Source organism: Nomascus leucogenys, chromosome 15 (genome assembly GCF_006542625.1).
Source record: "Nomascus leucogenys isolate Asia chromosome 15, Asia_NLE_v1, whole genome shotgun sequence".
Lineage (NCBI taxonomy): Eukaryota > Metazoa > Chordata > Mammalia > Primates > Hylobatidae > Nomascus > Nomascus leucogenys.
Genome location: NC_044395.1, coordinates 6,026,318 through 6,053,724, shown reverse-complemented (window position 1 = coordinate 6,053,724; position 27,407 = coordinate 6,026,318). Strand labels below are relative to the sequence as shown.

Here is a 27,407-nt window from a genome sequence, read left to right as displayed (position 1 = left end):
GAGCCCCCGCCCCACCCCAGCCCGCCCCCCGCCGCCAATGCCAGTGGCCCTTCCAGTCGCGTTACTACCCAGAGAGTCATCTGTACCAGGGACGGAGGGAGAGAGGAGAGGGAGGAGGGGACACACACACACACACACACACACACACACACACTGACAGAGAGAGAGAGAGCGAGAGCGAGAGGAGAGAGAGAGAGAGAGAGAGAGAGAGAGAGAGAGAGAGATTGTTCCAGCTGCTCTCGCTAGAGAAAGGGAGTGACCCAAGGGGCCGCGAGTGAAGGGACAGGATGGCTTAGGCACCTCTGCCCACAGGACCCCACGACAGGGGGAGGTTCCAGCTACAGCTCCTCCGTGGGGTCATGGCAGGGGCTGGGGAGTCCCCTCAAAAGCCCTGAGCGCCCCCTGCACCGCCGCTAAGGGACACCCCAGAAGTTAGCATCAGTGGGACTCGGAAGCTCTGATCTCAACAAGTAAGTTGTCTTCTTTTCCTCCTCCGTTTCTCCCCCAGCTCGCGGTTCTGGAGGGCAGGACGCCACCCGCAGGTGTCCATCGCCTGGGCAGCAGGCTCTCACAGGGGACTTGCTAGACTGGGAGCCAGGGGGGATAAGCAAAAGCTTAGGGCAGGTCCAAGTTTAGGGAATTGGAGATCTCCGCGGCTGCAGGCTGCCTTGGGCGTTGGGAGCCCAGCCATAAACACCTTCACTTCTGGCACTAGACCAGGGCTACCTGGGGGTGCCCCAGATCTCCCAGCAGTGGTTTGAGAGGCAACAGTGGCCAGGAGTGGGTGGGGTGGGGAGGACATTTTTCACCTGGTAGGACTCTTCCTTCAAATGGGAGCAGGGAGGGCCAGGATGGGGGCGGTGTCCGCCTCAGCCTTAGATCCCCAGCCTAATCTTGCTTTCTCTTTTAAGTGTGGCCAAATTGGAAACACGGCCTTGTGATTTCTGCCCCCCTCGCTGCCCAAGTCACTTCCTGCGTACCTCCCTATCTCCTTTTAAACAGCTTTCAAACGGTTCAGAAAGGCCAGGGGTCAAGGCTGAGGACAGAGGATAGGGAACAGAGAAGGCCAGCCCTGTCATTGCTCCCCTTCTCTTCAAGTCAGTGCTTCTCCCTGCGGAGCTGTTGGCCCCCTGGTTTTATCTGTGCCTCCCCTCAAACAGGGCTGTCCTACCCCGGGGGCTGTGGAGGGCCTCCGGTCCGGCCCCCAAAGTTCTAGGACCCACCCTGAACATCAGGGTGAGCAAGGCCAGCCCAAAACCTGCTCCAGGAGCCTTTTCAAAAACCAGAAGAAGATCAACAGGAACGTGCCAAGTATTTTACTGTGTTTCAATCCTTTTAATAAGCTGAGATTATCATCCTCCTTCTACAGGGGAAAAATTGCAGCCCAGAGAGGCTGTGCAACTTGCCTCAGGTGCACAGCTCATAAAGGGAGATCCTCTCCTAGGTCTGACTCCAAAACGTACCTCGTTTTCATCAAAAGCCATGCTTTTTTCTGTTCTCAAAGCACTTTTCCATGTGAGGAAAAGGCTAATATTTATGAAACCAAGGTGCCGAGCTAGATACGTTTACATGAGTTCATCTTGACACCAGTCCTGTGGGGCAGAGCTTATTTCTTCTGTTTTATAGGTAAGAGTAAGGGTAACAGAATTCCAGGCACTAAGTGGCAGCAGCATTATTATCTCCAGAACTCTTGTCCTCTGGCTTTAAATCCAGGGCCTTTCCACTAACAAAAGCTAATTCTGAAAGCTGCTGTTGTCTTCCCACATCCCTGCTTTTCCTCAAAGCCAGGTGTAAACTGCATCATCTGGCTGAATGAGGCCCTCAGGCTTTCTGGAATCTGAGGAATGAACAGGGCAGAGCAAATGATGTGGGAGTTAGAGGCCCGTGGTTAGACTCTGGCATAAAGAGCGTGGTCGGCTTGGCTGGTATTTTAAACTATCTATGGACCCCACCTGAGATGGCACCATTCTGCCTAGAGGCATAAGGCCTTCAGTGGAAGGCTCAGGGCACAGGGTATGTGCTTCTTGGAAGAGTAGCAACAGGGCCACCATTGAAAGAGGGGAAGCAACACACAGAGAACGAGCCAGCTCAGGAGGCTGAGGTGAGAGGATTACTTGAGCCCAGGAGTTCAAGACCAACTGGGGCAACATAGCAAGACCCCATCTCAAAAAAAAAAGAAAAAGAAAGAAAAAGAACGGATGGAGAATATGCCTATACATTTCCACAAAGCACAAGGACTGTCCCCAGAACAATATTCTAGACCTACTACCTAGCTCTCCAACAAAAAGGGAACCAGCCACTCAGTCATGGCTGTTTTCTGGCCTCTCCAAAAGCTACTATAAACTGCTGGCATTACTCACAGTCAGCATTTTTTAAGTAGCCTGCCTGCATTCAACAGAAAATGAATGTGCTCCATCCAGGGAGCAGTTCAGCTAAAGGAGGAGCCAAGGGTGAGCGGGGGTCAAAGAGAACCTGGGCCACATTCACTCTGCCCAGGGCTGTCCCCAAAGCTTAGCTGTCTTCTCTGGGATGAAGTCAGATCTTAGTGGGACTCCCCATCGTGGTTTCCCCGGAGTCTGCTGGCATGTCCTGAGCAGTGCAGAGCTCTTTGTCTGTGGGTCCAGCAGAGACACGTGTGTCGCCCTGTCACAGCAGTCCTCAGCCTCGCTGTCCCTGGTGCCAAGCAAGATCCCTTTGGGGCTTTCTGCGAGCACCTGACTGCGTTTCTTGTCCAGGAATTTGGGAGACTCTGAAGGCTGCTCTAGTCATCTGTGATGAAGTAAACCCCCAAGGAGGGAAGAAACAACCAGAATGCCCATTCTCTGCTTCCCATTTCCCCTTCAAATGACCTGATTCTTCCTGCCTGCTGTGGGCGAAGCCACAAACGGGTGTCCTGTGCTTTCATGTACTTGAAAACTGCATCCACTTTTGCATTTTTTTTTCTTGTTCAACAACCATTCATTTGATCACCTATCATGTGCCAGCAATCATTAATTTTTAAAAACCTTGGAATGTGATCGTTGGGGCAGAGTTATGCTTTTTGTTTAGGGGAATGTCAGCAAACACTTGCATTTTCTGAGCCAATACTGATTGACTATTTAGGCTGGAGACGGAAGGATGGTGGAGAGAAGGCAGGGGTCAGGGAATCCATAGGTAGTTCAAAGGGGCCATTTTTGGATGAAAATGTTCACTGCGTATGAGCTATAGACAGGTCATTGAGGGCTGGCAGTGTTTCCAAGAGCAGATCTGTCATCAGATAACTGTTAAGATAGTCATCAGCCATGAAGGAATCTTTCTGTGTTTTTTTTTCTAAAGAAAAAAAAAGAAGAATGGGAGTTCCAGTTCAAAAGATTGTATTGAGGTATTTGAGTAAGAATACCTGAGTGTATTTCTCAAAAAGACTTGAGGAGTGGCTTTCTCTGGAATTGTTTTAAAACAGAGTGGACGGCTTCCACTTCTGACGTTCTGCCAGCCAAGGCTGGTGTGAGCAGCTGCCTCTGAAGGCCCTGCCTGTGCAGCAGCAGCTTATCTAGTTCCTCCTACCTTGACATTCTGATAAGGGAGCTATTCTAGTCAACAGGGCCCAGGATGGCGGGAACCCTTGCCAAGAGCCGTGCTAAGTTAAATGGTAGAGCCAAAGCTTTAACATGTGACCCTGGAGATCCTGGCTAGTGCTTAAAATGTTAACTTCCATTATCGTTCCAGGCCAGAGCAAGCTGAGGGCAAAGGTTATGGATCATCTGACCAGTTGGCAGGTGGCAACGGCACTTCCTGGTCACCAGGGATCAATCGATAGGGTGGCCAGATAGTATGGGGGACAGGAAAGGGTGAGGGTGGGGGAGAAATGGAGGGGTTGGGGAGGGAAGGAGAGAGCAAACTTGGAGTCTCATCCTCATCCCCTGTGACTCAGTGGTCCGGGGCTGGGTGTGCTGCCCACCCTACCCCTTCTCCCAGATTTCAGGCACCCAACTTTACAATCAGGGAGGTCCAATGCCATCATCCTACATTATTTCCTGCTGCTCAGAAAGGAAAATGGGAGTGGGGTGCGGTGCAAGAACCCAGAGGACCTCAGATGCTTCCTGGGACCAAACCTGTGTCTCCCCCTTAGAGTGTGTCCCCCACCCCCCCAACCCCAGGGATGACTGCACTGCTGAGCACTTGGTGCCTGGAACCCTGGGCAGTGGGAGGTGCTGCTTCTGCTTCAGCAAGGGGGCTGTCCAGCAGTGCCAGCAGAAGCCCTGGGTGTCAAGCCCCAGGAACCAGCCCACTGGACATCACAGTATGAAGGCTTCCCAGACCAAGTCAGGTTGCTTTGTGAAGTGTCCTTCTCCAGAAGAACTCCCTCAAAAATGAGTAGGGAGCTCCTACCACAGGCCAGACCTTGTGTAGGCACCTGAGCTAGACAGGCGGATCTTACACACCAGGCCTGCCCGCCCTCCGAGCTCTCAGACCACTGCCTGGGGGGGCAGAGCTGCCCGGAGAGACTCCAGCATCGGTGCTGCGTGCCCTTAGGGAGAGGCACAGGGGTCGCAGGGGCGAAGGCAGGGTGCCCTTGGGGAGCAGGGAAGGCTTCTAAGGGGGCTTGAGAAACAGATTTGCTGGTGAAGGGGTAGAAGGAGCCCAGGGAGGGGTTTGGAGAGGAGGGAGCCAAGGCCAGACACCAGCCAGTAGGGAGGGAGGCCTGGGCCTGCGGCTGTCCCAGGGCTCCTGCCCCCAGCCCCTACCCCCTCTCCTGCGTCTCTTTCAATCTCCCCTGACTCCTAAACACTCATGCTTGGTCACATTTTATTTCCTTTCTCTTCCTCTCCCTCTCTCTCTTTCTCAGTCTGGTTCTTTTTTTCCCCTCCATTTTTGTCTTTTTTCACTCATCCTCTTGATCATAAATGCTGTTTAGTGCATTTATGCTTCTTTAACTATCTCTTTATCCACTGCAGTCATTCTTTATTTTTCCACTAAACGCTTTGATTTTGAGATCATTATAGATTCACATGCAGTTTCAGAAATAATGAACAGAGATCTGCCATTCCCTTCATCCAGTTTCTGTCAGTGGTAATATTTTGCAAAACTATAGTACACTATCAAAACGAATACATAACCGATAAGAAAACAACATTTCCATCATCAGGAGGACCTCTTACGTGGCCCCTTTATAGCCACACCCACTTCCATCCCACCCCACCACCCCACCCTCTCCTTAACCTCTGGTAACCACTGGTCTGTGTTTGTCATCTCAAGAATGTTATGTAAGTAGAATTATACAGTATGTAATCTTTTGGGATTGGCTTTTTTCACTCAACAAAATTCTCTGGGGATTCATTTAGGGGTGTGTATGTGTGCTTGTTGGGGGTGGGGGTGAGGGGTGTGTGTGTGTGTGTGTGTGTTTTATTGCTGAGTAGTGGGAATGTACCATAGTGGGAATCCTCCATAGTGGGAAGGTACCATTGCTCGTTTAACCATTCACTTACTGAATGACATCTGGGATGTTTTCACTTTGGGGCTATTATGAATAAAGTTGCTATAAGCATTTGTGTACTGGTTCTTTTGTGAATATAGATATATAGGTTTTCATGTCTCTGGGATAAATGCCCAAAAGTGTAATTGATGAGTCATCTGGTAGTTGTATGTTTAGTTTTTTTTTTTTTTTCAAAGAACTGTCAAGCTGTTTCCCATTGTGACTGCCATTTTACACTCCCACCACCAATGTATCAGTGATCCAGTTTCTCTGCATCTTTGCCAACATTTGTTATTGTCACTATTTCTTATTTCAGCCATTCTAGTGCTATCTTATTGGGTTTTATTTTGCATTTCCCTGATTACTAATGTCATTGACCACAATTTTTTTTTTTTTTTTTTTTTTTTTTTTGAGACAGAGGCTTGCTCTGTCGCTCAGGCTGGAATGCAGTGATGCAATCTCGGCTCACTACAACCTCCGCCTCCTGAATTCAAGCGATTCTCCGGCCTCAGCCTCCCAAGTAACTGGGACTACAGGTGCGTGCCACCATGCCTGGCTAATTTTTGTACTTTTAGTAGAGACGAGTTTTCACCATATTTGCCAGGCTGGTCTCGAACTCCTGACTTCAGGTGATCTGCCCACCTCGGCCTCCCAAAACGCTGGGATTACAAGCGTGAGCCACCACGCCTGGACTGTTGACCATCTTTTCATGTGCTTATTTGCCCTCCACATATCCTCCTTAGCAAAATGTCTTCTCATGTCTTTTGCCCATTTTCTAATTCGATTGGCTTTTGTTGTTATTTCTGTTGAGTTTTGAGAATTTTTAAGTATATATTTTAGATACCAGTCATTTGTCAGTCAGATATGTAATTCACAAATATTTTCTCCTACTTTGTAATTTTGCCTTTTCATCTTAACAGTCTTTTTCAGAGCAAGTGTTTTTAATTTGATGGAAGTTTTATTGATCAGTTTGTCTTCTTATGGATTGTGCTTTTCTTGTCAAGTCTAAGAACTCTGCCTGCCCTAGATCTTGAAGAGTGTCTCCCATGTTTTTCTCTAGAAAGTTTTATTGCTTTATATTTAAGTTCATGATCCATTTTGAATTAACTTTGGTATAAAGTCTGAGACTTAGGTCAAGATTCTTTTTTTTGCCTGAAAATGTGCAATTGCTCCAGCACCATTTGTTGTAAAGGCTGTCTTTCCTCCACTGAATTCCTTTTGCACTTTTGTCAAAAATAAGTTGGGCATATTTGCAAAGGTCTATTTTTGGGTTCTCGGTTCTGTTCCATCAATCTATGTGTCTATCCTTCTGCCAATACCACATAATCTGGATCACTGCAGTTATGTAATGAGTTGAACTTGTGTAGACTGATTCCTTCCACTTTATTCTTTTCCAGAATTATTTTATCTATTCTAGTTGCTTTCCCTTTTCACATAAGTTTTAGAATAATTTTATCTATATCTATAAAACTCTTGTGAGATTTTGATAGAAATTGCATTGAATCTGTATATGAATTCAGAGAGAATCAACGTTTTTACTATATTGAGTCTTCCAATCCATGAATACAGTATGTTTCTCCACTTACTTGCTATTCTTCAGTTTCTTTCTTTGGCATTTTGTAATTGTCAGCAGTTCTTTTTGCTCCGCCATGAACTAATTGTGTGACTTTGGACATTAGTCTTTCAGACCTTCAGTTCTCTTTCTGTAAAATGTGTCTAATAACACCTACCTTGAAATGCCATGGGAAAGTCAAATAAGTTAGCGCATGAGCAGTGCCCCATGGCAAGCGCCAAGATGCAGTTCCCTTCAGCTGGGTCTCTCATCTGTTCTTTCTTTCCTCCTCCTCAGCTTTCATTCTGATGCCCACATCCACTTACACTTCACTTTGTCTTTCCTTTTCGTTCTTTGCTTTTTTAAATCCTTCTTTCATTCTCAACTCCTTACTCTAATTTTTCTATTTCTTTCTTTCTATTTTTTTTTTTTTTTTTTGAGACAGAGTCTCACTCTGTCACCCAGGCTGGAGTACAGTAGCACAATCTCGGCTCACTGCCAACCTCTGCTGTCTGAGCTCAAGCAATTCTTATCCCTCAGCCTCCCGAACAGCTGGGACTACAGGAACTCACCACCACGTCCAGCTCATTTTTTTTTTGTATTTTTAGTAGAGCTGGAGTTTCACCGTATTCGCCAGGCTGTTCTCGAACTCCTGACCCCAGGTAATCCGCCTGCCTCGGCCTCCCACAGTTCTGGGATTACAGGCGTGAGCCGCCGCGCCTGGCCTTTCCTATTTCTTTCACTTTGTTTTTCTCTTATTCTCAATGGATTTTTCTGTTTTATTTCTTATCCCATGATATTTGTCTATCTCTTCTTTCTTGGATCATTTAAGCATTCCATTTTTGTGGAGTTGCTCAGACATCGAGTGTGAGTCAAGGGCCACTCAGCCTGGGTTCAAATCCAGATCAACCACTTACTAGATTTGGGGCCGTTGACTCCCCCTCCTGCACCTCAGTTTTCTCATCTATAAAATGAGGAGAACAGTATCTACCTGATACCTTTTCTGAAATGCTTAAATGAGTTTATACATGTAAAGCATTTGGAATAAAATCGGGTATATGGTACAGCCCCAGTAGGTGACTATAATTACTGGGATTTTACCTGTTATGTCCAGTTTCTGTGGCTCTTTCTCACATTTACCTTCCCTCACCATCTCATCCTTTTCACTTGTATATGAATATATTCAAATTCGCATTATCTTGCTTTCAGCCTGTCATCTCTGTGCACTTCTACTTCATATTCCCTAATCATCACTGATAAATTGGCACCAGCCCAGGAAATCTGTCCCTTGGGTTATAGAGAGGAAACAAGTGGTTTTTCATTTTGATTTAATTATTAATCCCTTTTATTATTTAATGTGGAATACATACACTGTGGGGTTACAATGAGGAAAATGGATTATCACTGTGCGGCTCACTTTCAAAGAGATGCCAGGCTTAAAAAGGAAAAGTACCAGACAGACAGAAACAAACATGGGGAAAAAGCAAAATTAATTAATTTGATTTCCGTGCCCTTTTCATGGCCATGATTTATCATACATCTTCTGTGAGATTCAGGAGGGTGCATGTGGATTTTGCAAGTAAGCCAAGCTAGGTATTAAAGGGAAGGGGTGTAAGGAGTGGCAAGTGGTCCACAGTGGCTCACCAGGGAGGGCAGAAAAATACTCATCCGAAGCAAATGGGAGCCTGGCAGGTTGGGAAACAGTCACAAGCTCACGGGCCTGCTCCTTAGGTGCAGTCCTCAATAACGGGCTTTGTCTGTGATGCAAAGTTACTTGAAAGGCACTCACCTATCACTAAGCCTTTCGAATCTGTATACCATACTTTGAATCGGGCCTAATATCTGCCCTTTTAAAAATTGCTGAATATATTTAGACTCACTTAGATATGTTGGACAGAGGGATATTTTAAATACCATCAAAATGGTCTTTTTGTCTCTGTATTTTCTCCAAAGAATTGAACTCCCCAAGCAAAATGCCAGATCTGCCTGCACTCCTTTCAGACTAGAATTCGGTCTCCCTTTAAAACTCCTTACATGAAACACCATTTAATCCTTCTCTCTCTGCCTTTTTGTGTTCATGGTGACCTCTCAGTATTTTGGTTTCTTTAATGACAAAGTAACCATGGAATTAGTCCACAGCATTTCTAGGGTACGTGTTTCTCTCCAGATATCAGAAAATAATGCATGAGGTTTTATCACTTCCTTAGAATTGTGGTGGGGAATCCTCCAAGGATGGAGTTAAAATGAGCAGCCGATTCTCTCTTGCTCTTCTGGGCTACCCGAGGCTCTGCAGGCCCCAAACTCACCTTCTGTTGCCCCATTTGGCACCAACAGCCCCCCTTTGTTGTGCAGCCAGAAGTCAGGGCCACCTGGCAGGCCTATTGCTAAATCTTCCAGTGTTTGTATTACATAAAACTTCACAGTCGGCGTTTCTGTGTCTACAATGCCAGAATCCTGGAAATGAGTTAACCCAAATTTGCGTGCCCTCTGGCAAGCCCAACTATCCAACTATAAAAGGGGACTAATGTGACAGGATTCTCACGAGCCAACACAGGAGCTGAAGGAGCCCAACAGAGGTGCAAACTGCCATTATGATCCCATGATAATAATTCCACATACTAGGAATACCGGGATTATTTCAGACCTTATATCTGCTCTTAACCTATACCCATCCGATCCAGGGGGGCCAAGTACATTTCACCAGTATTTGGTAGGACAGAATTTTTCTTGATCAAATGGCAGAGATGTCATGAACATTAGGATTTCCACAAATATTTCTATTTCTTATATAGGAAAGAGACCCAGGGTGGTAACCTGTAGAGTAACATGTAATGTGGAGCATAGGATGTGGCCAGGAGGGTCAGGGCTATGATTCAGAACCAAGATGGCTGGACTCAAATGGGTGTGCAGTAGGAGGGTGGGAAAGCGTGGGCTCTGAAGTCAGGCTGCTGTCAGTTCAAACCCAGGTTCTGCTGCTTGCGAGCCATGTGGTCTCTGGCAAGTTCCCTCCCTGCTCTGAATCTCAGTCTCCTGATCTGAATAATGGACACATTACACTTATTCCACAGTGTTGCTGAGCTGATCAAGTGTGTTAACGCATGTAAGGCATCTAGTCCAGAGTGCACGCGCACACACACACACACTTCACTTCCAGAGCTGTTCTGCAAAGAAAAACCAAAAGGCAGTACAAGCTGCTGCAGGCAATGAATTGATGACGTGTTTAAAACAAAAGCAAAAAGAGTGCAAAGGCCATGGAGAATGTGGCACAGACAGGAAAGATGCTCCCTGAAGAGCTTGCGCTGGTCAGGGTGTCTCCAAGCAAAACGAGGGACAACTGAGTGACTCTGGGAGCAACCTCAGTCCTGCATCCTCGTCAACACCTTGACTTTGTTCTCAGCAATAATCCCACCCATGTGCGGAGCTCTCCTTTGAGGGACAGAGGCAGCCCAGAAAGGAGGCACAGGATGTACTGAGAAAGGGAGACCTGGGAGCCAGTGACAGCTCCCCAGGGATGGTCAGTCTGAGCAAGGCCGACGCAGGGGAGCCCCTCACCCACCTGAGATGCCTCGTCCGCCTTCCCAGCAGCTCCCTTCCACAGAGCGCTTAACAGCTTGCAATCAGAGAATGCTGTGTGCACGGACAGCTCCGCGGGGATGAAGTGTCCCATCTGACACAGACTGTTCTCTGGCACAAAGATCTGCGCTGTCCCTGCCTAGCTCTGCGTTTCACTGAAAGCCCCTTGCCCTGATTCTAGCCCTCAGCCCCCACGCACAGCCACCGGCGACTCTAGCCCCCCTGGATAGTAAAGTTGCCCTTTCTGGGGTTATTCTGCTTTGAGAAGAGGTGGAAGAGCTGTGCATGCCTGGAGCCCCTGGGAGCCCATGACAGCCAGGAGCATCCTGGGCATAAATATCAGCACCTGTGGCCTCATTCCACTCATCTCGCACAGCTCTGCAGTCCTTTCCACGATGCCCTCACCGCTGGTAATCAGCATCCGTTACATCGGCGCCAGGAACCAGCTCAAGAGGCCACCTGATCCGCCCTCCTGTCCCTCCAGCCCTCCTCTGGAAGGACTCGTAGCGCTTGCAGTCAGAAATCTCTCCCCATTGAGACCATTTTTACTGTGGGTGAACTGGAGGACTATCGCATTGCCCAAGATGCTGTTCTCTGCAGCAGGTTTGCACAGGGTGCCAGTTAGGGAGGAGAAGGCAGCGAGGAACCCCGCACTTTAAGGAACAGGGATGTCATAGCAGCCATCTGCATGGGGGAGGGGGCTGGGGAGCACAGGGCTATTGGCAAGGAGACAGGGCTAGTTAGGACCACGGGAACCAGGCTGATGGGCACTGAGGGGGCAGCCCAGGCGGCCCTGTCTACTATCATGGGCCTTGCAGATCGAGTTCTCCTCTTCCTGCCGGGCCTCCTGCCTTCATTGTCTTGAGGACTGACAGGTAGTGTTTGTGGCAGACCTGTTAGTGCAAACAGGGAGGCTCTGAGAGGAATTTAGTGGCACTACCACAACCCTTAACACCACTCTCAGCCTAACTCACAACACAGCCCAACATGTCCATGGGCGGAAAAGGCCTCTCTCGGACTCCCTAGCCCAGAAATACAAACCGGCAGCTGACAGACTGAATCTGACTCACACATAGATTTTCTATGGCTTGCTCACTTTTTCAAAAATTGTCGAATTAGTGGTCAACATGGAAAAAAATTCATCTTCAAAAGTTTAATTTCTGGCTTTTCTGGAAAAAGCAAAGGGAGGATCTTGCAGTACTGGCTCCACGGCATGGCAAGGCAATAATGAACCAGAGCCGAGTAGCAGCTGCCGCTTTAGAACTGCATGTGCGTACAGCTCACCACAGTCCCCACCACCCCCTACCACGTCCCCCAAACCCAGGGCAAGTTTTGGTTGCATTTATCATGGGTTTGTATATTTGCTTTTCCTAAAATAAAGAGAATGCAATATTTTAAATGTTTCTCTACATCAAAATATGAAAATGAGGGTCTAAGACGTCCCATTTAAATAAAAATAGGAGAAAGCCTACTAATTGCACGTGACCAAGAAGGATGTAGAGTGTGTCTGTGTTGGAAGAACGCGGTCCGGCAGCGGCACTCACTGACCTCACACAGCCACAGCCATGGGTGTAGGCAGCAGAGCTCAGCACAGACCCACAGGTTCTGGTTACTGTGGCATGCACAGCCTGCCCAGCTGAGAAATTCCAGAGTGAGGGGGTGTTACCCTCACTGCTGGCAGAGGCAGACCTGCCTTACATGAAGGAGACTCCAGTGAAAGGGTGTTAAGAATGAAATCAGTGGCTGCCAGTTGGTGGTCTTATTTCTACTGTGGGGGCCGTTGTCCAAGCAGACCTTCAGAGAACAACAGGTGTTACCTGGGATGTGTGGACGTCTTATTTCCTTGGAGCAATCAGGGACCTTTGGGGGCAAGTAGTGTGGTTAAAAAAGCCGAGAAGCAGCTGTTAGACGAATAGGGAGCATGCTGGAGGGGAGCAGGAGGGAGAGGGAGAACACAGCCCTGGCTGGCGGGAAGTGACCCGAGCTGCTGGGCAGCCTGTGCACAGCAGGCCACACAGCAGGAAATCATGAATTCCTTCTCTGGTGCAGATCAGGCTGGTTTCGATCTGGCTCCATCCAGGGCCGGTTTTCTCAGGGCCTGATCCCCCCGGGGGCTCAGAACAACCCCGTCACACCCAAAGGGCTCAGGAGGAACAAGCTCCCAGGCAGCAGTGGCTGCACTTAGAGCCTTTGGAATCAGACAAAACCTAGTCCGCTGCTTAGTAACTGTGTGGCCTGAAGCAAGACTACATCACTCTGCTTTTGTGACCTGTAAAATGAGGCGACTAAAATGGACTTAATAGATCCGTTTGAGGATTAAATGATACAATGCATGAAAAACAGCACAAAGATGGCACATAACAGGGATTCCATGCCTGACTATTATTACGGTTTGCTCCCCTGTTCTCAGGCCCACAAGGCTCTGCAACCTCACCCTGCTCACTGGGCGCCTTCCTCACCAGGGCCTTCCTGACCCTTCCTCACCCGCCCTAGACAAGCCAAATTCAGAACTGCACCCTGACCTCTCTCTCACTCTCTACTGCACTGATTTTTTTTGCCTGTGTACTCCCCACCAGAGCAGGAACTCCTTGTGGACAGAGAATGCATCAAGGGTCCTCAATCTCATTGCCTGTTGGAGTCACCTGGGGCCAGATTCTGGGTCTAGGCATCAGCACGTTGTCCAGCTCCCAGCTGATGGCAGCGTGCGTCCAGGGCAGAGAGGTCGTGCTACTCAGGTGTGCTCTGAGGACCAGCCGCATCAACATCACTGCGGCTCCTTAGCAAAACCGTGGACTCTGGAAACCCCAGACCTAGAGAATCAGAACCTGCATTTTAGCCAGATCCCCAGGAAGGGAAAGCACAGGAACGAATGCCGGTGAAGTGTGAGTCGACCTCCGTCCACAGTCCACACCCAGAGCTCAACGTAATTCAAACACCCAGTGGGTGTTGAGTGGGGGTTCACTGACTGACTAATTGACTGAGTGAAGCCCTGTGTCAGCTTCCCCTGGGATTTCACACCTACTCCGTCATGTGCTATGAAACAAACAGGCTCAAAAAGTAAACCCGTAAAACATTCAGGAATTCAAAAATAGACACAGACCTAAGTTGATAGAACAAATAGCTGCAAAATGGTGAGGTTCTTAAATGAAATACCTGACGGGTTTTTAAAGATTTATTACCACCGGGCTCTGTGCCATTAAACCTCCGAGTACACTAGAAGATAATTTTGTTTTGTTTTAAGGTTGGTAATTGTGAAAAGCTGGGAAACCAGGACTGGCCCCTGGGAGGATCCTGTCCGCCTGTGTGGCTTGGGCACAGTCTCTGGGTGGCTGGGGCCGCTGGCCCACCCTTCCTCCAGGAAGAGAGACCCGCTGGCGGGGAGTCCCCGGCACTGCCAACGGCCTCCCCAAGCCCGTTCCCTGGGGACAGGCCCTCTGTCTCCCCTCCGCAGGCTCTTCCTGGCTCTCACCCTCCCACCCTCATCCCCCAGCCCCGCCTCCTCCGCAGCCGCGGAGCTGCAGCTGACTAGGGGGCCAAACCCAGGCGGCGAGCATCGCCTTATCCAGCCCCACTGGGGGCTTCGTCCCCTGCTGCGTGAGGGGTATCCCCTGTGCCACCCTCCGAAGCCACGCTAGAGGTTGTGGCGCTCAGGGCTCCCGGTTCCTGCCACGCTCAGGCTCCCCCGTCCCAGCCTCCCTCCCCATCTCTCCCAGGCTCCCCTCCCCTACTGCAGCCCCCCTCCCCCGTCCCAACCTCCTCCCCTTCTCTCGCAGGATCCGGCCAGGAGATCGCGGGGTGGCGGGAGGGGCGCTCTGGCGACCCTGGAAGCGAGAAGCAGGCCTCTGCAAGGCCGGGGATGAAGGTGCAAGGGAAAGCCCTGGGACCTGGACCTCAGGCGTGGGAGGGACGAAAGGGAAAGGTCTTAGAAAATTCTTCGGGCGTGGCTACTGGGGGGGCGGGGCTGGGGGAGGAAAGGGGGCACGGGTTCCCAATCGCACAGACGCTGCAGCGGAGCGGGGCCTCTAGGCATGCCCTCATCCAGAGCAGCTGCTGCGGAATCCGGAGAGCCCGCAGCACTAGCTGTGCGATTCCGGGCGAGGTTTTTAAACTCTCCTGTTTTCCCCTTTTGTAAACTGAAGATAATGTCTCTCTCCTGGGAGTGGGAGCACGATGCTGACACACCCTAGGAACTCGGGACTTGTTGATTCTCCTTCCTTATCCTCAAGTTGTTGGAAGCACTCCTGCCCCTCACCCCCCACCCCTCCAGCCCCTTTCCCAGCCCTGCCCCCTGGTGGAAAATCCTAAAAGCTGCCTCTCCGGAGAGCTCCTGCAAACCAGGCACTATACACACACCTTTCATTTCCTCTTCGCAGCAGCTCTTTTTGGTGAGTACTGTTATCCCCATTTTCCGAATAAAGCAACGGAAGCTTAGAGAAGTAACTTTTCCAAATGTGCCTCAGCTCCAGGCAAAATAGGAACCTAGGTCATCTGACGCCAGAGTCAGCCTTCCTAACTGTTTATGATCTGGCTTCCCTTTCTGTACTGGATTTTCTATTTCTGCCGTAACAGATTACCACAGACATAGTGGCTGGAAACAGCACCCATTTATCAGCTCACAGTTCCGTAGGTCGGAAGTCCAGGCTTGATGCGACTGTGTTGGCTGCTCTGTTCTCACAAGGCCAAAACCAGGGTGTCAGCGAGGCCAGCATTCTCATGTGGAACTCAGGGCCCCCTTCAAGCTCCTGTGGTTCTGGCAGAATTCAGGTCTTTGTGGTTGTAGGACTGAGGTCCTCACTTTTTCTCTGGCTGTCATCTGGGGGCTGCTGTCAGCTCTCAGAGGTCACCCACATTCCTTGCCGTGTGGCCCCTCCATCTTTAAAACCAGCAAAGCAGAAGCCCCCTCTGCCTAATTCCTCTAATAATTTGAATCTCTTACTTCAGGAAAAGCCCAATCCCTTCAAAGGGCTTAGGATTGGGTCAAGCTCACCCCAGATGAACTTTCTTTCTTCAAGTCAGCTCTACCATAGGACATGCCCCAGTCATGGGAGTGACGATTTCCTGGGGTTTCTCAGGGGGTGTGTACCAGGGGGCAGGAATCACGAGAGTGTCTTGGAATTCTGCCTACTTACAAGTGCCTTCTCTGTCCCCAGCATGTATTCTGGTGTTACATTCAAGTGTAACACCTTGAATGCTTCCTGCTAACCCTAAAGGGCCTTGAGGGGACTGGGGCAGCCTATTCAGCAACTAGTTTGGAGCATTTTCCTATGAGCACAGTCATATATATTCCCATAGAAGAGTATACAAATATCTCCATATGAGACATAGGCACGCCCTCCTCCATTCCTCTTCCTCCAACTTCATCCTGTGTTTCAAAGCTCAGAGAGTGGTACATTTTGATCCAGCATATCTTAGAAAGTAGGAAATTGATAAAGATGTTTGTGATCACAGATAGGAAGACTGAGTCTGAGAAAAGACTCCCAGCCCAGTGGTCTCTCCAGGAAGCCCTGCTGACCCCCAAGCAAGGCTCTTATCAAGTTGCTGTGGCCCTGACTCCTGACATTCTAGACCACGCCATGACACCAAGTTTTTCTCCCTGTGGGTGTGTGACGTTTGACATTCTTAATCCAGAGGTCCATCTAAATGGATGTCACATTCACTAATGCATCATCTGAAATACAACTTCCTTTGATTTTGCCTCTTTTAAGTCTTTCTCCACGTTTTCCTATCAAAGGGATTAAACCACTTTGCTGGACTTGAAGCTCTGTCTTTTCCAAAAGCTTTCATCATGTCTCAACACAGCTTCCCATTCACAGACACAGGAGAGGATGGAAGAAGAGAAGTAACAGGCTTGATGAGGCTTAATAGGATTTGCTCAAGTCAGTGCCTTCCCCTGGGTCCTGCAGAGAGCAGCTAGGATGCTCAGCTTGCCTAGGTCAGCCACAGCATTCCTCCCTGTCTGTCCTCTACAGACAGTTCTGCAAAAACCCTAGCTTCAAAGAGGAAATGCTAGAATATCAACTATGGGAGGGCTGGCTCTGCGTTTATCTTCTTCACTGCTTTATGTCCAGCTCCTAGCACAGGGGTTTGGCTATAGTAATTCCTCAATTAATGTGTGCTTAATGAGTGCATAATTAATAGAACGGATCTCAAAAACCTGATTAAAGAATTTCATCCCCATTGTCCCTGAAAATCCTTTTGACTTGATAGGCACACAACACTGGAAGCCAGGGTTTCAAGGATGGGGATTTTACTTACCCTTAGAAGAAATCTGAACAGTAGAGGCTCCATGCCAGTCAGCTCAATACTTGCCCTGCAAATTGCCCACTGGGCATTTAGCTATTTGTCTTAGATATTCTCCACCTCTCTTTCTTCATCTTTAAAATGGAGTTAATGGGATATTGCATTAAATTTCAATTTGAGGAGAGATTATGAATATGTATGTTTATTTTATTTATACTTAGGTTTGTATCATGCATTCTTTCCATGAATCCCTACAATTGGCTCCCAGGGCTGGAGGAGCAGAGAATATTATCTGGCATTTATAGCAGAGTTTAACTGAGGCAAAGAAAGTTAAATTTGTTTTTCTTTGGACCACAAAGCGGGTTTGTTGGACATTGAGTTAGAATCCAGATGTTACCCTGGGTTGAGCAACGAATGACTTCGCAGATGATTCCAGCGCACAGGAATGCATCCCAATATCAAATCGAAAGTAAACCACCTTTTCCTATCTGCCAGACGCAAAAAGTTTTCCTACCTGGGCTGAAGTCTGCTAGAAGATACTTTCCCATTTCTAGTACAGCACAAAGCCTTCGCCTACAAGAATGTATGCAAGTATGTTTAAAAATAAAGAAGGAAACAGTGCAGAAAATCAGCAGCAAGCTGTTTTCCCCAAAGAGCTCAGCACAGGAGGATGTGAGCTCCCATGTGCCCCGGCCGATGACTCATGCTTGTGGGCACTGTGCCTGCCCTGCCCAACCTCAGTGGCTCAGGAAGTCCGCAGCAGCACCCCCATTGGAACCCTATCTTGGTTCCAACAGCTGGGGTGTCCAGAATACACGGGGCCTCGGGACAGCAGCATTTTCCACCATCTCTCAGCATCTGTGATTGGGTTTTCAGGATGGAGTCTCCCACTTAAGGCAGAGCAAGTTCCTGCTTGGGATTCTGCAAAGATAGCCCCAAGCATTTTCCTCCTTGTCTCATTTATCTTCGTTAACTGCCACATGAAGGAGCAGGAAGCAGGTGGACCTATGCAGAATGGGAAATGGCCAATGGACGCCTGGGACAAAGCCCTTCAGATGACCTTTTGATATGATGTTTTAAAGGTCACCTTGAAATCGCTATAATCACCCAGGCAGCACAGGAAAAGGCCTGCCAGGCTCATCTGACTTCCCAGGACAGCTGCAATCCACCTTGGTTTGCCATTAGACAGTCGGCTCAGTGGTTGACAGACCTTTTTCCAGGTTGTTCTATTGGGGACACAGCTTCCTGGTGTTCTGCCTGGTGGAACCTGTAGCTGGAGTCACCCTCAGAATGGTGGCAGGGGAATTCCTGCAAGGGACTGCCCAAACCGTCCCCGAATGGGGTCAGTTGAGACTCCAAGGAAGAAAGCACCAAGATCCAAAGCACTTATTAGGGGACTTACATGTAGAGCGCTGCACTGGTCCCCATGACAGACAGCAAGAAAAGATCCAAAGCACTCATTAGGGGACTTACATGTAGAGCGCTGCACTGGTCCTCATGACAGACAGCAAGAAAAGAGATGCTCCGCTTAGGTGTGTCTGCAGCAAGGGCTCTGGGTTATGGAGTTATTTGTCCTAAGGTTGGGCTAATTCCTACATGGTTAGCAACGTTTGATCTTTCAGTATTTCAGGTAACAACCTAAACAGGGTTTCAGTGCCAGGGAATGTTTCCAGGGCTCAGGCCTGCAGGAAACGACATGCAGCTGGCCAGGTGACAGAGCAGTCTAGGCATTCTGTGCTTCTCGATCAGGACAGATAAGTAAGTGGGGGTTCCTGGGGGACCCTATACCTGGGAAGGAGGGTAACTGTGAATTCAAGGAAGGCTTACTTATAAAGAAGAAGAAGGGTTGAAGGATAGTATCCCTAAGGTGATGTTTCCCAGGGCCAGAAGCTCATAGAACTTTCTGGAGGGAGCAGGTCATCGGCCTTAGCATGAGCCACGGAGCATCAGTGTCTGCTGGCCGTTGTGTGGTGAGTGCTGTGGGTCAGCCTTTGGGCTGCAGCCAGATAAACCTAGATCCAAAACCTCACTTGGCCACACGCTACGTGAGCTTCATTCTTCTCTTCTGAAAAATGGGGGGATAACAATGGTATTTATCTAACCATGTTGTGAAGAGTAAACCAGCTAATGGATAAAAATTTTCTAGTGCAGTGCCTGGCTTCTGAGTGCTCAGAAATGTAGTCTGTTATTGTTAATTAAAGAGGTCTTTCCTAACTGCATGAGAGTCTTAAAGCACGTTAAATGGGTTTTGAGGGAACTATCAGACACCTGTATTGCAGGTGTCTGGGTATCTCTTGGAAGTGTGGCAGGTACCCCCACAAACATGTTATGCCCTTTGAAGAGCTTTGGGGCCATTAACATCCGGTCCATTTCAATTTCTTAGAGGACAGGGAATAATGGAATCTAATTTTCTAATGGCGGGCCCACACAGCAATTTGTCATTTTAATAAGTGCTCAGATGGCTGCAGACTTCACGCTCAGACGGTAGGGGTGGCCAATCGACAAATCAGACACATGCCGCCTTTTCCTTTCTGTCTGCTGCTAAAAGACCTCAAGATAAATGGAAACAGCAAGGAATGAAAGAAATAGCACAGGCTTGGGCCAGACGAGCAGGAATCCAAATATCAGCTCTGCCTGATATTTGGTGGCCTGGGTGTCACTTAACCTCTTTGGAAACCCGTTTTCTTATTTATCCATCCAATTATTCAGTAAGTACTTTTTGAATACATCTATGTGCCTGGCTGTGTTCTAAGTGCTTGGAATATCAGAGAACAAAACGAACATAAACTTATGCCCCTGCGGAGCTTACATTCTGATGGTGGGAGAGAGACTGTTTGAATTAAGCCTGATTCATAAGCAAACAATATAGTGTTTGTATAGTCGGGATTCCAGTATCTAAAGCCAGTGAGTTGCTGTGGCGATAAAAGCCACAATCCACGTGTAATGCATGGGACATAGTAGGCATTTAATAAACCATTGTGAGTATTCTTTTTAAATTGCTCCCAGGTTTCTCAAACCCATTAAACACTTAATGTGTAGTTTGCACCTAGATATTTTTCATTTATTCATTCAACAAACAGCTAGCGAGCATCTATTACATGCTAGACTCTGTACGAGGCACGAGGGATACAAAAGAACCCTATAAGAGAGTGAGGCCCCTGCCCTTGAGGATTTCACACCCTGACCCCTGGATAACAGAGGAGAAGCCTGGGAGAGCCCCGGGGTGGGGGTGGCCTTCCGTCTTGTGTTCTAGTGAATCAGAACAGCCCACTTCACTGATGGTGTCTTTTTTAACTCAAAGCATCCCAGCTATGGCTGGCGATTCTAGGAATGCCATGAACCAGGACATGGAGATTGGAGTCACTCCCTGGGACCCCAAGAAGGTTCCCAAACAGGCCCGCGATTATGTCCCCATTGCCACAGACCGTACGCGCCTGCTGGCCGAGGGCAAGAAGCCACGCCAGCGCTACATGGAGAAGAGTGGCAAGTGCAACGTGCACCACGGCAACGTCCAGGAGACCTACCGGTACCTGAGTGACCTCTTCACCACCCTGGTGGACCTCAAGTGGCGCTTCAACCTGCTCGTCTTCACCATGGTTTACACGGTCACCTGGCTGTTCTTCGGCTTCATTTGGTGGCTCATCGCTTATATCCGGGGTGACCTGGACCATGTTGGTGACCAAGAGTGGATTCCTTGTGTTGAAAACCTCAGTGGCTTCGTGTCCGCTTTCCTGTTCTCCATTGAGACCGAAACAACCATTGGGTATGGCTTCCGAGTCATCACAGAGAAGTGTCCGGAGGGGATTATACTCCTCTTGGTCCAGGCCATCCTGGGCTCCATCGTCAATGCCTTCATGGTGGGGTGCATGTTTGTCAAGATCAGCCAGCCCAAGAAGAGAGCGGAGACCCTCATGTTTTCTAACAACGCAGTCATCTCCATGCGGGACGAGAAGCTGTGCCTCATGTTCCGGGTGGGCGACCTCCGCAACTCCCACATCGTGGAGGCCTCCATCCGGGCCAAGCTCATCAAGTCCCGGCAGACAAAAGAGGGGGAGTTCATCCCCCTGAACCAGACAGACATCAACGTGGGCTTCGACACAGGCGATGACCGCCTCTTCCTGGTGTCTCCTCTGATCATCTCCCACGAGATCAACGAGAAGAGCCCTTTCTGGGAGATGTCTCAGGCTCAGCTGCATCAGGAAGAGTTTGAAGTCGTGGTCATTCTAGAAGGGATGGTGGAAGCCACAGGTAAGGCGCTTTGTCCTCCTCAGCCACAGATGGCCCTACTTACACTTCAGACTTAGGCCACTGTGACTCCAGAAGATGCAGGTCTGTGCCTGAGAGTCCTGGGGTGGCACAGGCAACACATTCAATCCCTAAATTGTGGTTTGAGGGGTACTGGTACTCAAGATTGAGTAATAGCAATAGCTAACACTGACAGGAGCTTCCCTACTTTCAGGCACCGTCCTAAAGAATAAACATCCATCATCTGGCCAAATGTCCTCCCATGCCCTATGAGATAGTGGAGTTTTGTTGTTGTTGTTGTTGTTTTGCTTGTTTGTTTGTTTTTGAGGCAGGGTCTTGCTCTGTCACCCAGGCTTGAGTGCAGTGGCCCAATCTTGGCTCACTGCAACCTCCACCTCCCGGATTCAAGCGATTCTCCTGCCTCAGCCTCCGGAGTAGCTGGGATTACAGGTGCCCGCCACTGCGCCTGGCTAATTTTTGTATTTTTAGTAGAGACGGGGTTTCATCATGTTGGCCAGGTTGGTGTTGAACTCCTCACCTTGTGATCCACCTGCCTCGGCCTCCCAAACTGCTGGGATTACACGCATGAGCCACAGTGCCCAGCCAAGATAGTTTTTATTAAGGTACAGATAAAGAAACAGGGACAGAGACAGGCTAAATTATTTGCCCAAGAACAAGCACTTTCGAGTGATAGAGCCAGGATGGAAATTGAGGCAGGGGACACCAGAGCCAGCACTTGTTTCCAACAGGACAAACTGCCCCTTCTTGGAACAAGTGTTCTACCCAGAAGAGCTCACTGGTCAGATGGCTCTGGTAATCACAGGGTGAAACAAAAGCGAACTGGTTTCTTTACAGTGGACTTCTCGCTGTCCTTACCCACTGAGTCTCATCACTGGGAAAGGAGGGGATGCAGAATTTCCTAAACTCAAAAGGTTCTCACCAACCGTTTACTTGGAGAGACCTTTGCTGCAGGGGAAGGGCTTTTGTTGCTGGGCCCCCTCTGGAGCAGCCAGCCCTCAGCATTCTTGCAGAAGTTTGGCTAAGTGAACCCAGGGCAGGCAAGGTTGCTTTCTCACAAAAAAACAGTGCATTCATGCTGAGGCATCGACATCCATGTATGCCCAAGAAAATGCCCTTTGTGCAGCCAGCATGGCACCTCCCTCCTCACTCACCGGCAGCTGGTAGCCAAGGACCCCCCAGTTCCTCAGCCACTCATCCATGGCAGACCTCTGTGAGGTGGCTCCAGGGAGTCCAAAGCCTGGGACTGCCTGAACTCTGGTAGAGGACCCTAGTCCCCACCCCACTCCCAGCGAAACCCAACATCCTGCGTATTTCATTTCTTCCTCGTGCTTTCCTTTCTCTCTCTCTCTCTTTTTTTTTCAACCAGGTACAATGAGCAGCTTGTCAGGCCCTAAGGATGGGTTCTAGAAATTCAGTCGTGCTCAAAATGATGCATGCCTATTTTTCTAATTCTTGCAAATGACAGTGTAGGGCTGGCTTAGTCTCATTTTACAGATGTCGAAGCTGAACCTAAAAAGCATTATATAGACAGTGAGTGTTCATATTCAGCTCTTCCACTTACAAATCTGGAGCTTCTCTCATCTCTCTGCCCCCCTAAAATACTAGGGGCCTGTCAGAAAGATGGCCAAGCACACCTCCCAGCCCCCAGGAAGCTGGCTGCTGGGCAGGGGACTCAGACCCAGACTCCACAAGCCTTCCCATTTTGAAGTCGGTGGAACCAGGAGAGGGCAATGACAAGCTCCAGGGACTGGTGCCAGAGGGGGCTGCTCGGCCATCTGCTGGGGGCTGGAGCCTGGCAGGCAGCATATGGTGGCAGGCGGACATCCCGGTGGCTGAGGACAGTCAGGACTCAGGAAGCTTCCCCCGCAGAGCTAGGGGCTTGCAGGTCACCCTGCCCTTGGCTCCGGGGTCAGAATCAGGACACAGGCTGCATTTCTGAAGCCACAAAAAAGGGATTGGGTGAGAGACATGGGGTCAAATCATAGCATGCCTGACCACTCTCCAAGGCCATCCTCACTCCCCAGCCACGCAGTGGGGAGAGGCTCATAGTGGAGGGAGCCAGTGCTATCAGCCCTGCTGCACCCCCAACCACGCCTCCCTCAAAGTCAGGGGCCCACCGTTCACTTGTTCTCACGGTTTGGCCTCCTTCCCCTCCCACAACCTGGGCTATGCTTGCTCTGTCTCACAAACTGTAGGGGAGATCCAGGGAGACAGGGCAGGAGACCCTGGCCCACAGCTGTCCTGGATGTGGATGGTTTGGTTGTCAGGCACATGCAGCCAGGTATGGGCTGGGAATCCATGCCTCAGCTTGAGTAGCACAACTCTGGCATATCCTGCCTGAGTGGGTTTGAGCAAGCTGCTTACCTTGTTAGCAAAGTGAGGAAAATCAGTCTCTTAGAGCTGTTGGGAGGATTCAACATGAAAAGGAGCACCCTGTGCTGATCACTATACCTGACACCTGGGGAATCCTTTCCAAATGTATTGAGCAATGACAGGGACACAGCAGGATCTCTAGCTATAGGGCAGCCGCTGCCACACCCCATGAGGAGCAGGAGGAGCCCAAAGGGGAAAGTTCCTGCCCATACCTTTCCCAAGGCCCTGGGAGCCTGCAGATGTCTGGCATGGTCTAGGCTGCTCAGGGCCCTGTTTGGCCCTCTCTGCCAAGGCTGTGGGGACACCAAGGGTGAGGACTGAAGGGAGAGACCCAGCCCAGGCAGGCATCACTGAGAGCAGAGAGCAGGCTGTGAGCCCACCTGTGTGAGTGCGCTGGGGCTGAGAAGCAGCCTTGGACCTGGGTCTGCTTTGTGTGAGCCCCTCCCAGAGAAAGCCCAAAGTGGGAGCTGGAGATGGTTGCCTTCAGCACCCAACCAGCACAGTTAATGCCTTCCTTGGCCAGAAGATTAAATATCAGAAAGCTGCTTTCCTGTGACCCTAAGCACAGAGGCCTCCTCATCCATAAACAAAGCTGCCCTCCTCTCTGGAGAGAAAGCGACACCTAAAAATAGCATAGGCATGGCACGGGCTGAGTAGACAGGGAAACGAGGCATTGGAGCAGCCTCAAATCAAGAAGCCAAGCTCTGTGTGTGCGTCTGCTCCTCTTCCTGTGTGTATGTGTGTGTGTATGTGAGTGTGAAGCCCTCTCTCCATATGTGTCTACCCAAAACAATCCCCATATGTTCCAAATGCCTGTCAGCCTCTCCGTGTTCATTCATGCTGAATTTATCTTTGCCCTTTCCTGCCTTTTTTCCCATCTTAATCTTCTAGACCTGAATGCTGTTTTCAGGAACCAAGTCCCTGCCTTCAACTATTCCAACATCTTTTCACTCCAATCTCTAGGAAATGACTTTCAGAATCTTGCATGTTGATTTCTAATTTTCTGCCACCACCACGCCTTGAACTCCTCCAGGGCAAGGACTGTGTCTTATTCAGCTTTACATCTCCACTATGCTTAGCACAAAGTAGATGTTCATGAAATGTTTGATGAGTGATTGGATGGATGGAGGAATGCATGAATGTATGGATGATTGGATGGATGGATGGATGGATGGATGAATGGATGGATGGATGATTGCATGGATGGATGACTGGGTAGATGAGTGGATGGATGGATGATAGGATAGATGGGTAGATATTGGAAGGATAGATGAATAAATAATTGGGTGGATAGATGGATGATGAATGATTGGATGGATGGATGGATGATTGGATGGATGGATGGATGGATGGATGGACGGATGATTGGATGGATGGATGGACAGATGAATGGATGGGTAGATGGCTATATCTTTGCCCTTTCCTGCCTTTTCTTCCGTATCTGGATGGATAGATAATTAGATGGATGGATGGATGGATGGATGGATGATTGGATGGATGGATGGACAGATGAATGGATGGGTAGATGGCTATATCTTTGCCCTTTTCTGCCTTTTTTCCGTATCTGGATGGATAGATAATTGGATGGATGGATGGATGGATGGATGGATGGATGGATGGATGGATGGATATATCTTTGCCCTTTCCTGCCTTTTTTTCCATATCTGGATGGATGGAGGGATGGATGGATGGATGGATGGATGGATGGATGGATGGATAGATGAATGGATGAATGGATGGATAGATGGATGGATGATTGCATCATAATGCATGTAACTTCCGTTTCCCCAGGCATGACCTGCCAAGCCCGGAGCTCCTACATGGATACAGAGGTGCTCTGGGGCCACCGATTCACACCAGTCCTCACCTTGGAAAAGGGCTTCTATGAGGTGGACTACAACACCTTCCACGACACCTATGAGACCAACACACCCAGCTGCTGTGCCAAGGAGCTGGCAGAAATGAAGCGGGAAGGCCGGCTCCTCCAGTACCTCCCCAGCCCCCCACTGCTGGAGGGCTGTGCTGAGGCAGAGCTGGATGCAGAGGCTGAGCAGAAGGAAGAGGATGAGCCCAAGGGGCTGGGTGGGTCCAGGGGGGCCAGGGGCTCGGTGTGAGGGCTGCAGCCTCCCTAAGACCTCCTGTCACTGGCTTCAGTGAACACAGACACTGCAAAGCCTGGGACCAGGGGAGGGGAATTGTTGAGTGTGCTGTCTGGGGGCTCAGGAGCCATCAAGGCTGGGGGGAGGAACCATAAACCCAGGCCTCACGGCTCCCAGCACAGGGCCTCCCTGAGCCAGTGGCATCCTGCCTGGGCCTCCCATGGCAGTGCTGCCTCTTGTGGGTGCTGGCTAAGGGCCAGGCCAGTATGAATTTCCTCGTGGTGAATGTTACGGGGTGGCATCTGTTCTCTCCCTGCCCTGGGTCTTCCTTTCTTGGGTCTTACAGACCCCTCCAGGGGCTAACACCTAGAGGGAACCATCACCTTGTCCCCTCATTCCTTCCACCCTGAGGCTTGCTGTGGATTCAGAAAGGAGTCTTACCTGATGGGAACTCAAACCTCTAGTCTGGGATGAGCTCACAGAGCCCTCATGGGTTAAGATGCATCCATGTCACATAGGCAATTCCTTTTAAATCAGATACCCATGGCCCATTACTGAGAGCTACAGAACGCACAGCCCTTGGTGTTCTCTGCTGTTCTCTGCCAAGTGTGTATGTTTTTCCTCTGCTGTGTTCTGTGTGTCCAATGTAGCCTATTGGAAAATCGGTCTCATTAGAGTGACTCTTAGAAGGTGGCCTGGGACTAGACAGCCCCTCTGAGCACATGCATAGTGGCATCAGCAGCTTCCCGGCCTACTCCCAATCACACTGTGCCCTGCACCTCCCACCAAGGGGGAACCCCAGCAGCTGGGGCTTTTCTAGTGCTTTTTGGCCCAAGAATCTCAGAGTGCATCTAATCATCACATTAGTTTTTTTGTTTCGTTTTGTTTTGTTTTTTTCACAATCTCAGTGAGCCCGTGGTATGACCTGGAGAGAAAGCTGAGTGTCAGGGGACACAATGAGCCAGCTGGCCCTGAAACAGGAATGGGGCAAAGAGAAAGGAGAGCCAGGAGCATTTAAAAATCAGCATCTGGGCCGGGCACGGTGGCTCACGCCTGTAATCCCAGCACCTTGGGAGGCCAAGGCGGGCGGATCATGAGGTCAGGAGATCGAGACCATCCTGGCTAACACGGTGAAACCCCATCTCTACTGAAAACACAAAAAATTAGCCGGGCGTGGTGGCAGGTGCCTGTAGTCTCAGCTACTCAGGAGGCTGAGGCGGGAGAATGGCGTGAACCCAGGAGGCAGAGGTTGCAGTGAGCCGAGATCATGCCACTGCACTCCAGCCTGGGTGACAGAGCGAGACTCAGTCTAAAAAAAAAAAAAAAAATCAGCATCTGCCCCAGTTGTGGCTGAGACACTCTGACCTCAGGGCTCAGCACCTTTGCCATTAAGGCAGATGATGGGATGTGAATCAAAAGTGACAGGTGACTGCAGTGGCACCTTCACTATCAAGCTCAGCCTGGACCAAGCTCCCAGCCCAGTGCTGAAAAGCCCCTGAGCCTCCCTCCACAGGCAGAGTTACAAGGGGGAGGGCTGGGCAGGCCTGGGGAAGGCAAAGGGAGTGGCTGCCCCTCCCAGGCTGGAAACAAGAGGGCAAGGGGAGTCAGCAGGAGAATTCGGGGGCAGGGTGAGTCTTAAGAGAAAAAGAGCAGAGAAGAGCCTGAAAATCAGCAACTTCCAGGGCTTTCCTGATCTGGAGGCCCAAGAGCAAGGGTGGAGGGGAGCAGATTGTCAGGTCCCGAAATGCATGTTGACACATGCAGGCTTCGGGTTAGCTGGTCTGACATGGAGAGAGAGTGCCAGTGTTCCCAGGCCACAGAATTATGGAGGCCTCACCCACAGTTTTCACAG

At 49.7% G+C, this 27,407-nt stretch overlaps 2 protein-coding genes across 4 annotated transcripts; one reads left to right on the top strand and one right to left on the bottom strand.

The window, feature by feature from the left end:
* The first annotated feature begins 78 nt into the window (after positions 1-78).
* KCNJ5 (potassium inwardly rectifying channel subfamily J member 5) lies at positions 79-25,831 on the top strand. 3 transcript variants are annotated; one of them, XM_030829687.1, is made up of 4 exons: positions 217-470; positions 18,699-18,787; positions 20,119-21,065; positions 25,248-25,692. In XM_030829687.1, the coding sequence occupies exons 3-4, from the start codon at positions 20,129-20,131 to the stop codon at positions 25,568-25,570; spliced, it is 1,260 nt and encodes a 419-aa protein (XP_030685547.1). In that variant the 5' UTR covers positions 217-470; positions 18,699-18,787; positions 20,119-20,128; the 3' UTR covers positions 25,571-25,692. The 3 variants fall into 3 exon arrangements, with proteins under 3 accessions (XP_030685545.1, XP_030685547.1, XP_030685546.1); XM_030829685.1 differs by lacking the exon at positions 18,699-18,787 and having other exon boundaries at positions 79-470; positions 25,248-25,831; XM_030829686.1 differs by lacking the exons at positions 217-470; positions 18,699-18,787 and having other exon boundaries at positions 20,044-21,065; positions 25,248-25,612.
* C15H11orf45 (chromosome 15 C11orf45 homolog) lies at positions 11,314-13,342 on the bottom strand. Its single transcript, XM_030829689.1, is given in 3 exon segments — positions 11,314-11,470; positions 12,126-12,213; positions 13,207-13,342. Coding segments are annotated over 3 exon segments (381 nt in total).
* Positions 25,832-27,407: the final 1,576 nt, after the last annotated feature.

Bases quoted from the DNA above. Each gene is read 5' to 3' on its own strand.
- KCNJ5 (XM_030829686.1), top strand. From the start codon at position 20,096: ATGGTGTCTTTTTTAACTCAAAGCATCCCAGCTATGGCTGGCGATTCT. The intron at 21,066-25,247 runs GTAAGGCGCTTT...CCGTTTCCCCAG, and splicing joins AGGGATGGTGGAAGCCACAG to GCATGACCTGCCAAGCCCGG.